The sequence below is a fragment of the Mugil cephalus genome, chromosome 22 (genome assembly GCF_022458985.1).
Source record: "Mugil cephalus isolate CIBA_MC_2020 chromosome 22, CIBA_Mcephalus_1.1, whole genome shotgun sequence".
Taxonomy (NCBI): domain Eukaryota; kingdom Metazoa; phylum Chordata; class Actinopteri; order Mugiliformes; family Mugilidae; genus Mugil; species Mugil cephalus.
In genome coordinates this window covers 8,638,355-8,655,468 of record NC_061791.1, presented here as the reverse complement: position 1 = coordinate 8,655,468, position 17,114 = coordinate 8,638,355, and the positions used below count along the sequence as shown (strand labels likewise).

The 17,114-nt window shown below is 43.4% G+C and overlaps 2 protein-coding genes across 3 annotated transcripts; both read left to right on the top strand.

Moving 5' to 3' along the window:
- tspan33a (tetraspanin 33a) lies at positions 1-4,322 on the top strand. 2 transcript variants are annotated; one of them, XM_047575076.1, is made up of 8 exons: positions 1-291; positions 1,896-1,953; positions 2,085-2,212; positions 2,326-2,400; positions 2,935-3,030; positions 3,114-3,242; positions 3,340-3,501; positions 3,647-4,322. In XM_047575076.1, exons 1-8 carry the CDS (start codon positions 193-195, stop codon positions 3,746-3,748), a joined length of 849 nt encoding a protein of 282 aa, XP_047431032.1. In that variant the 5' UTR covers positions 1-192; the 3' UTR covers positions 3,749-4,322. The 2 variants fall into 2 exon arrangements, with proteins under 2 accessions (XP_047431032.1, XP_047431033.1); XM_047575077.1 differs by lacking the exon at positions 1-291 and adding an exon at positions 878-1,173.
- A 2,816-nt stretch (positions 4,323-7,138) lies between these two features.
- smo (smoothened, frizzled class receptor) lies at positions 7,139-16,458 on the top strand. Its single transcript, XM_047575073.1, has 12 exons — positions 7,139-8,318; positions 9,216-9,415; positions 9,589-9,798; positions 9,882-10,054; positions 10,162-10,381; positions 10,480-10,603; positions 10,888-10,980; positions 11,545-11,653; positions 12,011-12,196; positions 12,775-12,923; positions 13,373-13,507; positions 13,770-16,458. The coding sequence occupies exons 1-12, from the start codon at positions 8,054-8,056 to the stop codon at positions 14,387-14,389; spliced, it is 2,484 nt and encodes an 827-aa protein (XP_047431029.1). The 5' UTR covers positions 7,139-8,053; the 3' UTR covers positions 14,390-16,458.
- Positions 16,459-17,114: the final 656 nt, after the last annotated feature.

Genomic DNA, 17,114 nt, shown 5'->3' with positions numbered 1-17,114 from the left:
GTTTCAACACGCCCAGTCGGTCAGAGTCAGGCAGCAGCTTGGTCTTAGTCAGTTTCATTATCTTTGTGTGTCACAGAAAGTCACCGGCTCCTCCTCGCCGTCATCATCATGCTGAGTCGTTTCGGATCTGACTTTTCCAAACACCGTTTCTCAGCTCGCAAACTTGGATAAGACGCATTCGCACTCGTCGCCATGGGAGGAAGACGCAGAGGCGCTCCTGTCAGCGCGGACTTCACGTTCGTCAGTCCCGTTGTTAAATACCTGCTGTTCCTCTTTAACTTCATATTTTGGGTGAGTGATCTACAACGTTTGACGGTCGCGCGTAATGCACTGTCCTTTGTGTGCAGGTACATGATTTGTGTGTTTTGGCGAAACCAGATTCAATCTCTGACCCATAAGTTTATTTTAAAAACAAATCAACAGTTCCAAGGTATTTCCTTTACATTCCAGTTAGTCCAAACATTTTGAGGGTAATGATTCCTCCTTATTTATTCAGTCCGCAGCCTGCAGCTCCCACCGCTTTGTTTGGTTTGGTTGTTCTTTAACTTTTATGTGGAGTGAAACTGGAGCAGCTCTGACACACAAACAAGGTGTCAGCAGCTATTTGAGATTTTTTTTGTTTGGTTGGTTGGTTTTGTTTTACTTTGCAGATCAGGATTGTACCATGAGAACCAGAGCTGTTATCATCAAAGTGATGGCAAATAAAACTCCACCTTCACTAAACTGCTTCACTGCTGGGATTTGTTCCAGGCGCTTTGTCTCCTTCAAGGAGCCAATTTATGAATTTAATTAATTGATATGATGCAGCTGTGCGTGAAAAGCCGCTCCCACCCCATGTTTGAGAGAAATGTGGCGAATCTCGAAGTAGATTTATTTTTTTCCCTGTCAAATGTAACAGTTACCATTGTGAAAATTTATGCACAGCAAAAGCAGAGTGCAGGTCAGCGTCAGGTGACCATAAGGAGATTTCCTAGGGCATTTTTCGAGCTGATTTGTTGCAGATTAACCTCGTTGAGGTTTAGCAAAGTGTCCCGAGGTAGAAAAATGTAAAGTTTGTGCGCAGAAAGCAAGACCTGACACGTTTTTGTGTCGTTTGACTTTTCCTCCTCACACGCCAGCGAGATGCCTTCTCCTCCTCGTGCGTTCACTTGTTTATTTCCAGCAGCGTCCGACGTGAGTGTGCGAGTAGACATGACTCGAGGCCATGTACTAACAGGACAAGGCTGTGTAAAAACTTGAACCTCTTTGGTGTGGAATGCTTTGTTGTCATTTCTGTTGCCTCCGGCTGTAATAGTCGCGAGGTATGTTGCAGGTTTCTTCTCCAGTCTAGACTATCTTCAGACTTATCTTTTTAAACTACTGGCGAATCAGTGACTATGACCACAGACATTTCACAGGACTTTCATGAGACTCTCACACTCGCACACATCCACAGTGAGGATGACAAACGCAGCACCCGTGCAGGTGCAGTGGTAACCGGATCCACCTCATTCAGAGCGCGAAGAGGCTCTCGGAGGCCTCCCTGTTATTGTGTTGAGCCTGGGAGAGCGGTGCTGAGTGAAAGGCTCTTTTATTTTTAAGGGAAGGCCGCAGATTCCTGTCAGGTCGATTTAGTCAAGTGGAAGCAGGGTGGACGGGAGAATCCATGCACTTTAGGGCTGAACTTGGAGTTAATTTTTTTGGAAGATAAAGTTCTATCCGCTTAATGTGTGATACATGAATCACCCCCCTCCCTACCCCCTGGACATCCTTCTCATGACTGTGTGTTCTGGTGAACTGTGCCACTCCCTGAGCAAGTGGGAACATAGAAGAAAGGGTTTTCCACTTAATGTGGTGCGCAGCATTTGCACAAGTATGAAGAAACTTGTGAAACCTTTTTTTCGTCCTCTTCTTAGGTAATCTCCTTGGTGATGGTGGCGATCGGCGTGTACGCCCGCATGATGAAACAAGCAGGTAAATAGTCCTCCTTCTGCTCATGCTCACGACGCCGGATTCTCACATCGTACAGGATGTTTCGCCACAGGATTTCTTTGCAAGCAGGTCCAGATCGGCCTTTAATGTTCTCCTCTCCCCTCCCTGTTCAGAGGCGGCTCTGGCGTGTCTGGCGGTGGACCCCGCCATCATGCTGATGGTTGTGGGGGTCCTCATGTTCATCCTCACCTTCTGTGGATGTGTGGGCTCCCTCCGAGAAAACATCTGCCTGCTGCAGACAGTGAGATGGGATTAGATTTAGATTTTTTTAAATGAATTATTAGGTTTTTATTTTATTAGACATTTAATTTATTTTACATCGTCATAAGCGTCACCTCCCTTTTCTCCCTCCAGTTCTGTATCTCTCTGACGGTGATCTTCCTGCTGCAGCTGACTGCTGGGATCCTCGGCTTCGTCTTTTCAGATAAGGTCGTTTGTTAAGACTGAGTTAAAAGACGTAACTCACTTTTCAAGTATTGAAAAGAATAGATTAGAAAAGAACAGTTTCCTTTATTATCATCATACAGTGTATAACGAGACTGATGAGCTTCTCCTTTTCAGTGTAAAAGAACACACGTGTATACAAAATAGTGCAAAGATTTACAAGCTAAAGTTGAAATACTAAAAAAAAATATTGAAAATATACAAAAACTCTAAAATATATAATTTATTCTATAGCAGCAGTGGTAAACGTGTAAACATGTATTTGTTAAGAGATTTGTTGAGATTGTTTGGATTATTTGGGCATGTTTTGTTGAATTTGAAAGGGAGAGAAACAGCGCCCTCTGCTGTACTTGACATAAAACTGCTGTAGAATGTTAATACATGTGTCAACATATAATAATTTATAGGCGATTTAATCTGTTAAAGACAAACAAATGTATAAATAAAAGAGTGTTCACATATACATCTATCTATATAGATATATATTTGTTTGTATAAACTGATTTTTACTCTTATCAGGCACGGAACAAAGTGACAGAGGTCATTAACCGCGCCGTCGTCCACTACAGAGATGACATCGATCTGCAAAACCTCATCGACTTTGGTCAGAGAGAGGTGAGGATTTGGTTCACGTCGTCACCGTAAATCCCAGCAATACATCGCTGATTCGGAAACAACTTGTCTTTTAATCTCCTCAGTTCGACTGCTGTGGGGGCGTCGAGTACAAGGACTGGTCCCGGAACATGTACTTCAACTGCAGCAACGATAACCCCAGCAGAGAACGCTGCTCCGTCCCCTTCTCTTGTTGCATCATATCCAAAGACAAGGTCGCCCCCTTTAGCCCTTAACTCTGACATTTAAGCTTTTTTTTTTGTTGTTGTTAATGTTTTCATATATTTTACATGTTTACGTCTATGTGTGCAGGAGGTCATCAACACCATGTGCGGCCACGACATGCAGAATTTAGAGTTTGCTGCCGCTGGAGAACACATCCACACCAACGGCTGCATAGACAAGCTGGTCGACTGGATCCACAGCAACCTGTTCATACTGGGAGGCATCGCACTGGGGCTGGCTATACCACAGGTAGGATATGGTGCAAATAATACATCGCAGTGGTGTAAAGCACAGTTTTTATTCTATATTCTCTTTTTGTGTTTGACCTGAGTAAAGGGTCTGAATGCAACAGACACAACATGACGTGCTCAAGCTTGTGCTTTTCGTTTTGCAGCTGGTCGGCATTCTTTTGTCTCAGATTCTGATCAACCAGATCAAGGATCAGGTCGAGCTGCAGAACTACAACCTCAAGCACCGCTCCGACCCCTGGAGCTGACGGGGGGCGGACCAGTGACCGGAGCGTGGTGACGGCCTTTAAAGGAAGCACTCGCGGCTCCGGTTCGGAAAGGAATCGTCCGGCTCCCTCGATCCTCTGCTTTTTTGACTCTTGTGCGAGATTACTGTGTGGAGAACAGACGGGAGTGTTCTCAAATAGCTTGATTTGGAGGAGGAAGGGAACTATGCGGATGAAACAGATGGAGAGATAAGACTCTGCTGCCTCCTGCTGGACACATACCATACTGGCCTTTAAAGACCTCTGCTCTTGAAGCCAGAGCAGGGAGGACGTTTAAATAAAGAGATGCAGGCAGTATCACCACAACTCAAGTCTTATCATTTGTTTTTGCCTTCAAAGATGCCAGGAATGAGAGAAGGTGCAACTGTATCACACAGTGATTAAAAAAAAAAGGGAGGAGCTTTAGTTTCTGCTCAATATTTGCTGCAGTTTCTGTTTAGGCATATTGTTACTACGTTTTAGAAATGTATATCCTTGTGTGTTTGAAGACGCATCACAACCTGTGCCTTGTACCCTTGTTGCAAACTTAAAGCTGCATTCATTATTTAGATTTAAATGTTGAATTTGTCTCACGCCGTCGCCGTGGCCTTCCACCGTGACGTGGCTGCGCTGCGTCGCTCGGTTTTCCTGCCAGGACCTCACACCGCACATGGCGTCATCGCCTCCCCCTCTCCCTTCACGCAGATGACGGAGTCAGCGGAGTCCGTAAGGTGCACAGGCTGCCACTACAAATAAAGGCCCCGCCAAACATCACGGGCCGTGAATTCAGTTCCGATTCCGTACAGTACACGTGGGATTTAAAGAATTTCTGTCAAGTTTTTGCTTGCATTTACTTTTAATGTCACCCATCCATTTTTTTTGTCTATTTGGTGACATTCATTTACCAACTGTGGCATTTATTGGCTGGTTCTGTCTTCTCTAGACCGGGAGGAACATGTTTACTCTGCGCACACACACAGTGACATATCACTCGTACACTCACTACCAATTAAATGTTCCCCAGGCCTGTACTTGTCAGTGTCGACTCCACCATTATCACGTACTAAATTTGACACGACATTGCGTCTCTTGCAACTGGAAGAGCAGACGGGCGACTGGAACATCTGGGAAGCTCTGTCCGAAACTCTTAACACAACTGTGAAGAAGAACAAAACCAACACGAGCTCTCGCCTCCTCCACCACCACCACCTCCTCCCCATCTTTGTGCTTGGCGAATGAAAACCTGGGTTGTGAGACAGTCTGAAACCCGATGCCTGTAATCTTCAGGAGCAGAAACAGTCCCTTGTGCGTGTGTGTGTGTAACAGGCTTTGACGCACGTCCCCAATCTAAACATGACATTTCGATGTTAGTTTACAGCTGCAGTGACTGATTTTATGTCCGACGCGCACGCGTCAGGAGCTGCGAGATCCTCGGCCGCGGTGAAAGCGCTTTTTTAGAGGTGGGATATGTTATAAGTTAGCAGAAACGTGACGGTTTAAACAGTGCGTGGAGCGCGTCTCTTGTTGTAGTGGTTGGATACGTAGGTATGTGTGAGTTACAGTGAGTGTGTGTCGGCCCCGGCTCTAGTGCTCTGTGTGTGGTCCCCCCTCCTCTTTTTTTTTTTTTTTTTTTTTTCCTCTGACTCACTCAGGCAGCCATGTTACTGTGGGTTTTAAGGAGGCCCAGACACACACACACGGATGCAGAACAGAGCAGCAATAACCCATTTTTACTTTCAGAACAAAGCATCAAATACCACAAGTTCACTTTCCAATTAATATTGACGACACTTGCGGTGGAGATCTGACCTGATAGAAAGTTGTGTGGATTTTTCTTCTCTTGTTTTCTTGTTCTCTTTTTTTAAAATCATAAAAATCAACATAAGCGAGCGAGCGCAACATAAACTTTGTGTTTTTGTTGTGTTTTTAGCCATGCATTTCTGCAGCCACCTTAACCAGGAGAGAGGAAGCTCAGGCCGTCGTGAAGCTCCTCGAGGAAACTCATTTAAAGCGTTTTTTTGAGTTATTGACTGAATCCCTCGCTCATGGAACATTACAAATAAAGCCTGAAACATCCAGTCGAGTTTAAGAAGTGGATTTTGTTTTTCTCTGCTGAACTCGTCGTGCATTAGTCTGATCGTATCTGAGACGTATAGACAGCGTTGTCCCTGTCTTATGTAATGACTTACAGATGAGGACTTTCCGGTCTGGGCTTGAAATGTCCCCAGAAACAAACATCATCAGTGCAGATTCAACCACATGTACAGTATCTGTATGTTGTTTGGTTAAATAAGGACCTTCCTGTTTGTGTTGTTTTTGAAATACAGTATATATGTTATAGGGTTGCAAGGGTAGTAGTTGTACAGTGTTTTTATGTAGTCAGTGTGTATGTATCATTAGCCTAATCGCATAAGTGAACCATTTTGAAAATATTTTTGTGGGCACATTGGTATTTTTTTGATATTGTAACAAACAACAAGTCAAAAAATGACTTGGGTAATTATGCTGTAGGGTAACAATATACTCTGTGAATGGTATTTATTTCATTCAAATGCTTATTTGAGTTGTGGCTTTTTGTCAGATGTGTATGGAAGTGCGCTGCTGCCACAAAAAAACAAAGAAACAACAACAAAAAAACAACAACAAAGAACTAAAGTAAAATAATTTAAAAGTTTAAAAGGCTGAGGGCCGTATTCAAAGTCCAAAATCTGACGTCTTTGTCCAAATTTCCCAGATTAAAGTTGGAATATTTATATCTATATTTATATGTAATATATTTATGGACTGTGTAAAAGATAAATAATGAGATAAAAACAGAATAGAATAAATTATATACAAGTATTAGCATATATACAAAAAGTACTGAATTGCACAGATAATGATTGTCAGATATTGCAGTTGTACGCAGTACGGAGTAATGATATTGCACATATTACGAATGTTCATTGTGGACTTCTTCCTAGAAGTTTCAGATCAGTTTCAGATTTCAAAATTAGAATTTTGACCCTTTTTTCGAGTCAGTATTTCAACTTGGAATCACGCACCAACAAATTTAAACTCTGTGTTCCCAGATAAAGGCTGGAACTCCACATTAAAAAACGTCAAAAGAAAGTCAAACCTTTGTGTATTTGAAGATAGAATTCTGACTTCTTTCTCAGATTCCAGATTTTAAAGTCAAAATTCCAAGATTACAGATGGAATTCTACGCATAAAGCAACTAAACTGCAACTAAAATCTCAGTTCTGATCAAGAACTTTAATATCTGAATTCTGATCAGAGTTCCAGTTTGAACCCTAGTTTGGCCCTAGTCCTTGTCTCATTATAAAAGATGATGAAACATAAATCAGAAAAGGCCTATCTAATACATTTAAGCATATTTAAAATGTCCTACTACAGCTGACGTGCGGTGGACCAGCAGTTCCCGGGACGTCCTGGTCCTTAAGGTGGCTCACAAACATGCAAACATTTAATAAAATCACAGGAGGTGCAAGATTCAGGGCAGACTACAGGAACCTGTCAGACGGGGCTCTGTGTTGTTTTGGGGGTCCTTGAGATGAGGAACTTTTTTTTTTTTTTTTTGGAGAAGGCCTGCCATAAGGCACATTCTTCCACTTGCAGAGGGGGGATGGGAAGGGAGGTTTTGTTGCTCTGGCTCTCCCCCACCATGTGCATACCAGAGACAAAAAGCAAGCAGACACCAAGCAGTGAGCCGCATCTCAGAGGACACAACAAAAAGCGCTCATCAGACCCCACATCAGCAGGAAAATCACTCTCAGGGACAGAGACATGGGGGAATTTCGCGTCTTATTTTTCTAGTAGTATAAAAACCAAAGGGGCTCTGGAGAAGGGGTGGTGCATGTGAGCCAGAGATCCTATTACAGAGATCCAGACTTTTTCATGGCAAGTTTTTTTGGACGGTGGGGGGAGGGCGAATCTGCAACTTTGTCGCGTAATGCTCTTTTTCCAGCCCGAGCGACTCAAATGAATACTTTATATGGTTTTAAGTCGGAAATCGGCCTTTTCTCGGTTCGAGGACAGATTTCGTGACCGCCGAAGGTCGCGGATGATGAAGGGATTCGGGCTTTTCCAGCGGGGATCGGACGAGACGTGCAGAATCCAAAAGTTTGGGAGGAGAAAACTTTGAGGCGCTTTTCTTCACCATGTCGCGTTTGGAAACTAAATCTGATGAAGGACGCGTCTTCCCCGCGTTTCACACGGAGCTGGGTCACTGAATCACGGGCAACACGGAGTGATTTTCTTTTTTTTCCCCCAACACCTTTGCACGGTTGAATCTCCAAACCCACCAAGATGTCTTCCCGGAGCTGGAGCCCCATTGTTGGATTTTACGGGATGCTTTGCGTCGTCTGCGCTGCCTGGATCTCGGGCTCCGGGGCAGTGTTGTCTGCAAACGGGACGATATTTGAGGACAACTGCAAGAAAACAACAACTTGCGAGGCACTTAAGTACAACACATGTCTGGGGTCGCCTCTGCCTTACACGCACACTTCTCTGATCCTGGCGGAGGACTCCAGCACCCAAGAAGAGGCGTTTGAGAAGTTGACCATGTGGTCTGGTAAGAGTTAGAAAAAGACTTGGAAGATGATGCATCACATTTTATGAGTTGATGATCATCCTTTAGTCTAAACAGCAGAGTGTCTGAGAAATCCCAGTTGTATCACAGGAGATTACAAAATCATGAAATCTGTGAAGGACTGTTATTAATATAAAATAGGACGTCATAATAAGTAGTTATGAAAAAATTATTAATATTCAACATTAAAAGTAGTATTTGGGTCTTTTAATATCACAGTCTGTCCAATTTTAACATAAAAAACTAGAGGCTTTTATTTTGTAGTGGCAGCAACCTTATGATATTTAATAAGCCAATGAATCTTGTAAATTCCTTTTTTTTTTTAATTGTTACACTGATAAATAAAGATGTAACTGTGTGATATCAGTGTGATTGGTCTTGATAATGACCTGGGATGACAATTAACTCGACAGGAAATGGAGCCATCAAAGGTAACAAAAGGTTTCATTCAAAGGTGCCAGAGAGGAAACAATTGGCTGATAACAGGTTTTTAGAGACTCGGCGAGAAGACTCTCGCATCCACAGCATCTCACTAATGACCTGTCAGTCGCTCGGGTCCAGGCTGCTGCCTCATGTGTCTCCAAGGCTGCATTCAAGAGATGAGAGGATTATTATTAATCATATTTGTGGCTCTCGTGTGGTGACTTACAGCAGGGGAGATAAATGATAGTTTCCTTTGGCCTGGAAAATATTCTTCCGCTGATCCAAAATGTCAAATGCCAACTATGAATATATGATCAGGAAAATGGTTCCAGGCTTTGACACTCTGCTGATTAGTTATGTTCATCTTCATCATTAGTCTGAATCTAGCTGCTATGATCATTTCTCACATCTAATTTCTGATGCGTCGTATTCATACGTTTAATTTTTGTGTCCCAGGTTTGCGCAACGCTCCTCGGTGTTGGTCGGTCATCCAGCCTTTGCTCTGTGCCGTCTACATGCCCAAATGTGAGAATGGCCGAGTGGAGCTGCCCAGCCAGAGCCTGTGTCTGGCCACTCGTCGGCCGTGCAGCATCGTGGATCAGGAGCGAGGCTGGCCCGGCTTCCTCACGTGTGACCAATTCCCCGTGGGCTGTGCGGTATGTTGAATCGTCCACTTAACGGATCCTAAATTGCCTCCTCTGCCAATCTACGGGGAGGTTTATAGGAGACTTTCGGAGTTGATGTATCCCACGTGATGCGTTTACTGTCCACGAGCGGCTACCTGGCTGACTAGCTCATCAGTCATTTCGCATTTCGTTTTTTTTTTTAGAACGAGGTGCAGAAGCTGAAGTTCAACACGTCGGGCCAGTGTGAAGCTCCCCTGGTCAAGACGGACATTCAGTCGAGTTGGTACAGGGATGTGGAGGGCTGTGGCATCCAGTGTGACAACCCCCTGTTCACTGAAGAGGAGCACAATGACATGCACACCTACATCGCCTACTTCGGCACCATCACCCTCCTCTGCACGTTCTTCACCCTGGTGGGTCCCAAGAAAATCCTTTTCTTGCGTCTTGTTAGATTGTATTATACTCTTGCATGATGTAATCTAATTGTTTTCTTTAGGCGACGTTTCTCGCCGACTGGAAAAACTCCAACCGCTACCCGGCCGTCATCCTTTTCTACATCAACGCCTGCTTCTTTGTGGGCAGCATCGGTTGGCTGGCGCAGTTCCTGGATGGAGCACGGAAAGAGATTGTGTGCAAGAGCGACAACACCATGCGACTCGGCGAGCCCTCGTGAGTCTTAAGCCTCGGCCTCTCAGCCACCTTCGTTATCAAACGAAAAATCATGCAGTCATTCCTCAAAGGGCGTCTTAAAGAATGACCTCCCCTATTTCTCGCAGGTCTTCAGAAACGCTGTCGTGCGTCACCATCTTCATCATCGTCTACTACTCCCTGATGTCGGGCGTTATTTGGTTTGTGATGCTGACCTACGCCTGGCACACGTCCTTCAAAGCCCTGGGCACCACTCACCAGCCACTCTCTGGTCGAACCTCCTACTTCCACATGGTCACGTGGTCTGTCCCGTTCGTCCTCACTGTGGCCATCCTAGCCATTGCTGAGGTGAGTGCGACGTTTTAAAATGTCAAATACTTTCCGCTCAGTCGTGGTTGAGCCCTGCTTTTCTGATCACCTTTTGTCTTTTGTCTGGTGCTCCAAAGGTGGACGGAGACTCGGTGAGTGGAATCTGTTTTGTGGGCTACAAGAACTACAGATACCGTGCTGGGTTTGTGCTAGCGCCAATTGGAGTGGTGCTCGTTGTCGGTGGCTACTTCCTCATCCGGGGTGGGTACACAAAGTTGTATTATTATATTATGTTGCCATATTTTAGCATGTATGTCAATTTTGTTGATGTATAATCAGTCTATGTAAGTTAGCTCGGTGGTATTACATTGGTTGCAATCTTCAACCTCGCCTCTAGCTGTCACTAGAGCTCAAAACAGTGGTCCTTTAAGTAAAAATAGCTCAGATTTTTATTTTATTACAAAAGAGGGTATCTTGTTGTCTTACTTGAAGTGTTTCTCTTACTCAACTGTAAATATTTGCTAACTTTTATGAATTTTTTTCAGGTGTCATGACGTTGTTTTCCATCAAGAGTAACCACCCCGGTCTGTTAAGTGAAAAAGCAGCCAGCAAAATCAACGAGACAATGCTGAGACTTGGTAAGTGTTGATCTTCTGTTACTTTGTTACCACATGGGGGCCACACCATCCTCTTGAGAGTTTAAACAATAGACTGTATATAAAGAATTGGCCATCAGGCCTGAAAACACTGATGGTGGTTGGGTGCTGGCCCCAAAAACTCTCCGCCTCATCAACTTCTGTCAAGAAACGAGTCGTTAAAATTTTCCACAAGTCGTTATAATGTCATTAGCTGAATTCACTTGTTGTGATCAGTGGGTGGTCTTCAAATCCATAATGAAGTTAAGATTAGACCTCAAAGAGAGGTGTGTTTGGAGCGACTGGCTTGATTGACACATCTGCCCTCTGATTCACCCATCGCTCCTCCCCTAGCTCCTCCCTCTCATTTTGAATATGGGAAGAAACAAGATGGCAATGGCCAACGTTGACACACTAGTTGGTGATCAATTTAGCCATCTTTATATACAATCTATGGTTAAAACCTGCATTAAAAGGGACAGTAAACACTTTTTTATGGCCAGACATGTTTAAGCTGTCTAATGTAGAGAATGAATTTGTCTTACGCAATGTGTTTCTGACCATTAGGTATATTTGGTTTCCTCGCTTTTGGCTTTGTCTTCATCACCTTCGGCTGCCACTTTTATGACTTCTTCAACCAGGCTGAGTGGGAGAGGAGCTTCAGAGAATATGTGTTGTAAGTTTCTCTGCACGCACACACTTCTGCTAACAGTTGGGTTTACACCTGCTTGTTTCAAAACCACCTCCTGTTGCATCCAGTCACACACAGAAATCCACAAACTGATGCTGCCGAGTCTCCAAACCGCCGTCAAACCACTCGGCGTGCAGCAGCGAACGTAGCCCTGTTTACACAGAGTGTTGACACTGGCTGGATTGGAATTAATTTAGCCTCAAAAATGTAAACCGCCCTCGCGCACCACCCTAACATGTGAAAGACCTTCTTATTTGCCACCGTCTGGAGGCACCTCAGCCGTACGGCTGGAAGGCGTTTGGAGGCACATATGGAGGCTGACGGTCTCTCCGTTTTCAACAGGTGTGAAGCCAACGTGACAATCGCCTCTCAGACCAACAAGCCAATCCCTGAATGCACCATCAAGAACCGTCCCAGTCTGATGGTGGAGAAGATTAACCTGTTCTCCATGTTTGGGACGGGAATCGCCATGAGCACCTGGGTCTGGACCAAAGCCACCATCCTCATTTGGAAACGCACCTGGTGCAAGTAAGTAAACGTTAAAAAAAGAAGATGGTCAGTTTCTGTGGCTATTGTTGGACAGATTTTGAGGATGGTATTCGTATCCAATCTCTGTATTTGTGTCTTCTTGTTTCCTGTGCTCGGAAGATGCCTGTCCATATATGGCTTTAATGATAGGATCACAGTGTGGGAAAAGTCTCTTTTCTGTGTACCCAGACATGTCCAAACCAAGCAGAGCTTCTTTCCCTGATCACTTAAAAGTATGAAGGCATACATTCATGTGTGCAGGGTTTTTTTTCGTCGCCGTAGGGCCTCACTGTTACTTGGATCGTTATCACCGTTGTATATTCAGTTTCTTTTATAATTATCGGCTTAATTTTGGTCTTAAATGCTTCTTATATAGTATTTCCCATATTGACGAAAAATGAGAACTGCCGCCAGCCGTGATCTCTGAGTTCCCAGCTGATATTCCTGACCATTGGGTCCCACTCTTAAATCACCCGCGGACCGAGGCTAGATGAAGCCATTCAGGATCGAGGAGCTCGTCTGCAGCCGTGTCCGGTGGCCTCTCATCCGTTTAACCGGCCTTTTGCTCCCTTTGCCAGGATTATTGGCCGCAGTGACAACGAACCCAAGAGGATAAAGAAAAGCAAGATGATTGCCAAGGCGTTTGCGATGAGGAAGGAGCTCCACAAGGACCCGGAGAAGGAGCTGTCCTTCAGCATGCACACGGTCTCCCACGAAGGACCAGTGGGTGAGTGTTTTTGGTGACGTCAGTGGAAATAATTCAGATCCTGCCGGCTGGTTATTTATGATGAAACAAAGAGAGTCTGCTTGAATGGTTGTATTAACCACTGAACGGGACATGTTGGGAGCCATTACTTCCACCTTGTGGTAAATAACTGAAACTGCAGGATGTCTTATTTGTTAATAAAATGGTATCCTGTTTTACCTGAAATGTATATTTTGTAATTTTCCAAGCTTTCTGCATCTTTTTTATTTACATTTTTTTTAATGGAGGCTGCAATGGAGTACTGCCCTTTATGTCTGTAGTTAAGAACTGAATGACTCATGTAAACACTGGTGCTGTCATGCTTCTTTTTTTTTTTTTTTTTAAGGTGGAGCATTTGAGGTCCACTGAACCATGTTGGTTTTAAAGTTGTCCTTAGTCGACTTGAGCCTTTTTCTTTTTCTCTTTCATAGCCGGAATCAATTTTGATCTCAACGAGCCGTCCAATGACATGTCGTCAGCTTGGGCCCAGCATGTGACGAAGATGGTGGCCAGACGGGGTGCCATCCTGCCTCAGGACATTTCTGTTACTCCTACCGGAACACCAGGTGAGTCCCGGAGGCCATAACTCAGGCAATTCTACCACAAAAACTCACAGCGGTCTCATGAAGTCACCGGCATGGGACTAGACTGAAGCTAAAGGCTTGGTTGAGTAATAATTAGAATCATGTGGTTAATTTAGTAAACAGGTGTGACATGTCATGTGATGTCAACGTAATATTTCACTTTTCATACGTAATGTCTCCTCCATAATGAAAAGAGGAAAAGATGAACTTTATCGTGTTTGTATTTTTTATTTTTTTTATACAGTGCCACCTCCAGAGGAGAGGAACAGGCTGTGGATGGTGGAGGCCGAGATTTCGCCAGAGATGATGAAGAGGAAAAAGAAGAAGAAGAAGAGGAAGAAGGAGGTGCGCCCGGTTGAGGAGGCGGTTGACCACCAGGTTTATCGCCAGCGCGAGTTCGGCCGCAGCTCCGTGCCGCGTCTGCCCAAGCTGCCCTGCCACCCGAGCCTGGTGGCCAACCTGCGGGAACAGCAGAGGCAGCAGCAGCAGCAGAAGATGGAGGAGGAAGTCTTGCCGGGATCTTACCCAGACTTCCAACCCTCACACCGTCTGTCCTGCGAGGAGAGGTGCCACTACCTGCATTACCAGAGCAGCCGCAACGGCTACGGACACAGCCAGATGTCCCACCCCCTGACCCTCAGTGACCGTCCAGAGGATCTGGGCCTTGGGCCGCCTTCGGGCTCCACCTGGCAGCCCACTGGATCTTCGCGCTACCCCGGAGAGGTGGATCTCACGGAGGGGCTGTCGGAGAGGATGGCTCATGTGGCTCGAGTACCGGCAGGCCGGAGGGCTGGCTATGTGCCCATCCACTCCAGGACCAATTTAATGGAGGCGGAGCTTATGGATGCTGACTCTGACTTCTAAAGTCAAAGCTCCAGTTTACCGCTTTGTGGCACACACACACACACAGTAAGCTAGAAGAAGTGCTGGATACTTTCACAGATTCTTACTAAAAGTGCACCGGAGTCCCAGTGCCGAAGATGGAACAAAACTGGTCAGTTTTTTTTTTTTTTTTAAATGTTTGATTTTTTTTTTATAGGAAAAAAAGAGAGAAGGGACAAATGAGAAAAAGAATTGTGAATAAGTTAATGAAAAGAATATTTTTTTATACTTTATTTTTGTCCAGTAAAATTTCAAAGGCAACTCCTGGCGACTAAGCAAATAAGGCAGCTAAACTGTACTGTACGTGGCTTGAAACGATGTCCTATACTACAACCCAGTGGTTACGATATTAAACTCTAACACAGCAACTCAGGCCTATGGCCGCGAGTCAAGGATGTAATGCTAACTGATCCAGGCAAGCCTTGGTATTATTCTAAACGGCATTTAAAAAAAAAAAATAAATAAAAAAAAAGAAGAAAAAAATTGATTCACACGTTATATCATGATTTCAGAAAACTCTGTACAGGTAAATAAAAGCTTCACACTCACTTTGAAATAGTGTTGACCACACTCTTGTGTTATATTTTAATGTTTTTAAAACTCTCTTCCTGCTCTTATATAGCCACCGATTACTTGGGTTTATGTACAGTTAACTTCAGGTACTAAAGTGATCTCACTCTGTCAACACTAATATCACAGAAATAATTGCTAAAGCCGTCGGACTTTCGCTTCAAGAAGTTGTAAGTAACACACACTGGTCTATTAAACAGAAGCTAGGAGTTCAGCATGGGTTTAGTTTGGAGTGGACCTCATTTTCTTTCACTGCTTCACACTGTGATCATTTACTTCACTTTTTAAAAAGAATTATCCAAATGATCATATTGCCCTTGCCGTTTTTTTTTTTTTCCGTGTTGTGACATTTCGAGTTAACACGGTTTTCTTTATTGGCGTACTCATCTAAACGTTTTCTTGCCTGGTGCAATAATTCAACATTTTGTTCGCTTGGAGAAAAAACGTGTTGCAATTATGCTGCATTGGACTGAATGGCCATTTGACTTCTTTGTTGTGTTTGGACTTTTCTGTTGTACAGTTTTAAACAGTTAATTTGTTTTTACAGCTCTGTTTCAACTTAATCTGTTATATATATATATATATATGTGTGTGTGTGTATGTTCAGTCTAAACTGGGCTTCACGCAGCGAGCGTGTCTTGTTGAGTCCAGAAAGGAAAAAAATCTTTTGGATAATGTGTTCAGCACCACAGTGGATGTAGAAGCTGCGATTTTTCAAAAGTCTCTACTGCCTATAGGCCATTTTGAATCTATCCACTTGGATATTATTTGTCCAAATTTTTTCTGCTGACATGATACATTAAAAAAAAAAAAGGGAGTCAGCTTCAAATCCACCACTGTGCCTGTGCTGCAACCAAAAATGTCCCCTAATATTATCAGTTTACACTCACTGAGGATAAATGATAAATTGTGCAAGATGTCTTCATGGCCAACAGAAACTGTGTTAAATGTCAAGTAATTTGTGTGGAATGTGCGGGAATGAGAGAGAATTATTTATGTTATTAGTTACCACACTGTGTGGTGAGTTTGGCAACAAAAATATAAAGCATAGCTGATGTCCACTTAAAGTTTTTATGCCTTGTAAATGTATGTTTTTTTGTACACTGTCAAAAGATTTTCTGTGTTGCTTTTGTGTTTAGTCTCCCACTTTTGTAAAAAAAAAAAAAAAAGGTAATTTTTCTGTGCAGACACATTTCCTTGTTTTTTTATATATGTAAATAACATATTCCTAAAGTTTTTTTTTTCTTGCCCTATTGTCACCATAAACACATGCAGTACGCGTACTAGCTTTCTGACGCAGTGTCTCTGTCAACCTTTCGGGGCGCTTAAGTTTGCAGAACTTTTTTTAAGTCTTTCGCATGACAGTTGTAAAGCAGTAAAACCATCAGAATATACTGTGTAAAAATATTTACTGTCAATTCTCTTCTGTGCAGCTGTATTTCTTTGTTTTTATATGTAAATAAACATATTCCTGAAGTGGATTCATCTGCTGTATTGTTACCATGGATACATCTGGTGTACTGTACCTCAAGTTCTCCAGTAGGAGTGCTAATGTACCAAATTTTAAATCCATTGCATTAAGGTTTTAATGAACAACAACATCCAAGTACACATACAACAGGTGTATAAAGACAAAATACTACCACTATTTTCCTCTAGGGGCGCTAGAGTTACAAACCTTAAAATCACTCTTAACATGGAGGATAACAAAGAAAATGTGTGTAATATTTATTTTCTGTCATTTTTCATTCACATACATGTTTGTCCTCCAATATGGAGGGCCAACTCTGCCACCATTAAATAGATATATGCCATAAATACTGAAATAAACATCTAAATATGTGCCATAAATACTCTTTATTTATTTATTGCTGCGCGCATTTCAGCGTGCACAAAGAAATGTAATGATGGGGATGAACGTTTTGCTTATTTGTTGATTGGTGAGTGCATGTGCCTTGCTTTTCACAGCCAGCCAGGTAGTTTGAATTGAATATGGACTATTTACTTTTTGTAGTGGTAAACCTTACCGATAGCCCGTTGCATTTAGCATTGTACACCAACACAAGCATTGACCAATGGGCGTCAGACAGACACAGTCAAGCAACGTACAGCTTCCTCCAGATACCTGAGTATCTGG

Coding starts and splice junctions, on each gene's coding strand:
- tspan33a (XM_047575076.1), top strand. CDS start 193: ATGGGAGGAAGACGCAGAGGCGCTCCTGTCAGCGCGGACTTCACGTTC. Junction 2,213..2,325: donor ACATCTGCCTGCTGCAGACA/GTGAGATGGGAT, acceptor TTCTCCCTCCAG/TTCTGTATCTCTCTGACGGT. Junction 3,502..3,646: donor TGGGGCTGGCTATACCACAG/GTAGGATATGGT, acceptor TTCGTTTTGCAG/CTGGTCGGCATTCTTTTGTC.
- smo (XM_047575073.1), top strand. CDS start 8,054: ATGTCTTCCCGGAGCTGGAGCCCCATTGTTGGATTTTACGGGATGCTT. Junction 9,799..9,881: donor TCTGCACGTTCTTCACCCTG/GTGGGTCCCAAG, acceptor TGTTTTCTTTAG/GCGACGTTTCTCGCCGACTG. Junction 10,055..10,161: donor ATGCGACTCGGCGAGCCCTC/GTGAGTCTTAAG, acceptor TATTTCTCGCAG/GTCTTCAGAAACGCTGTCGT.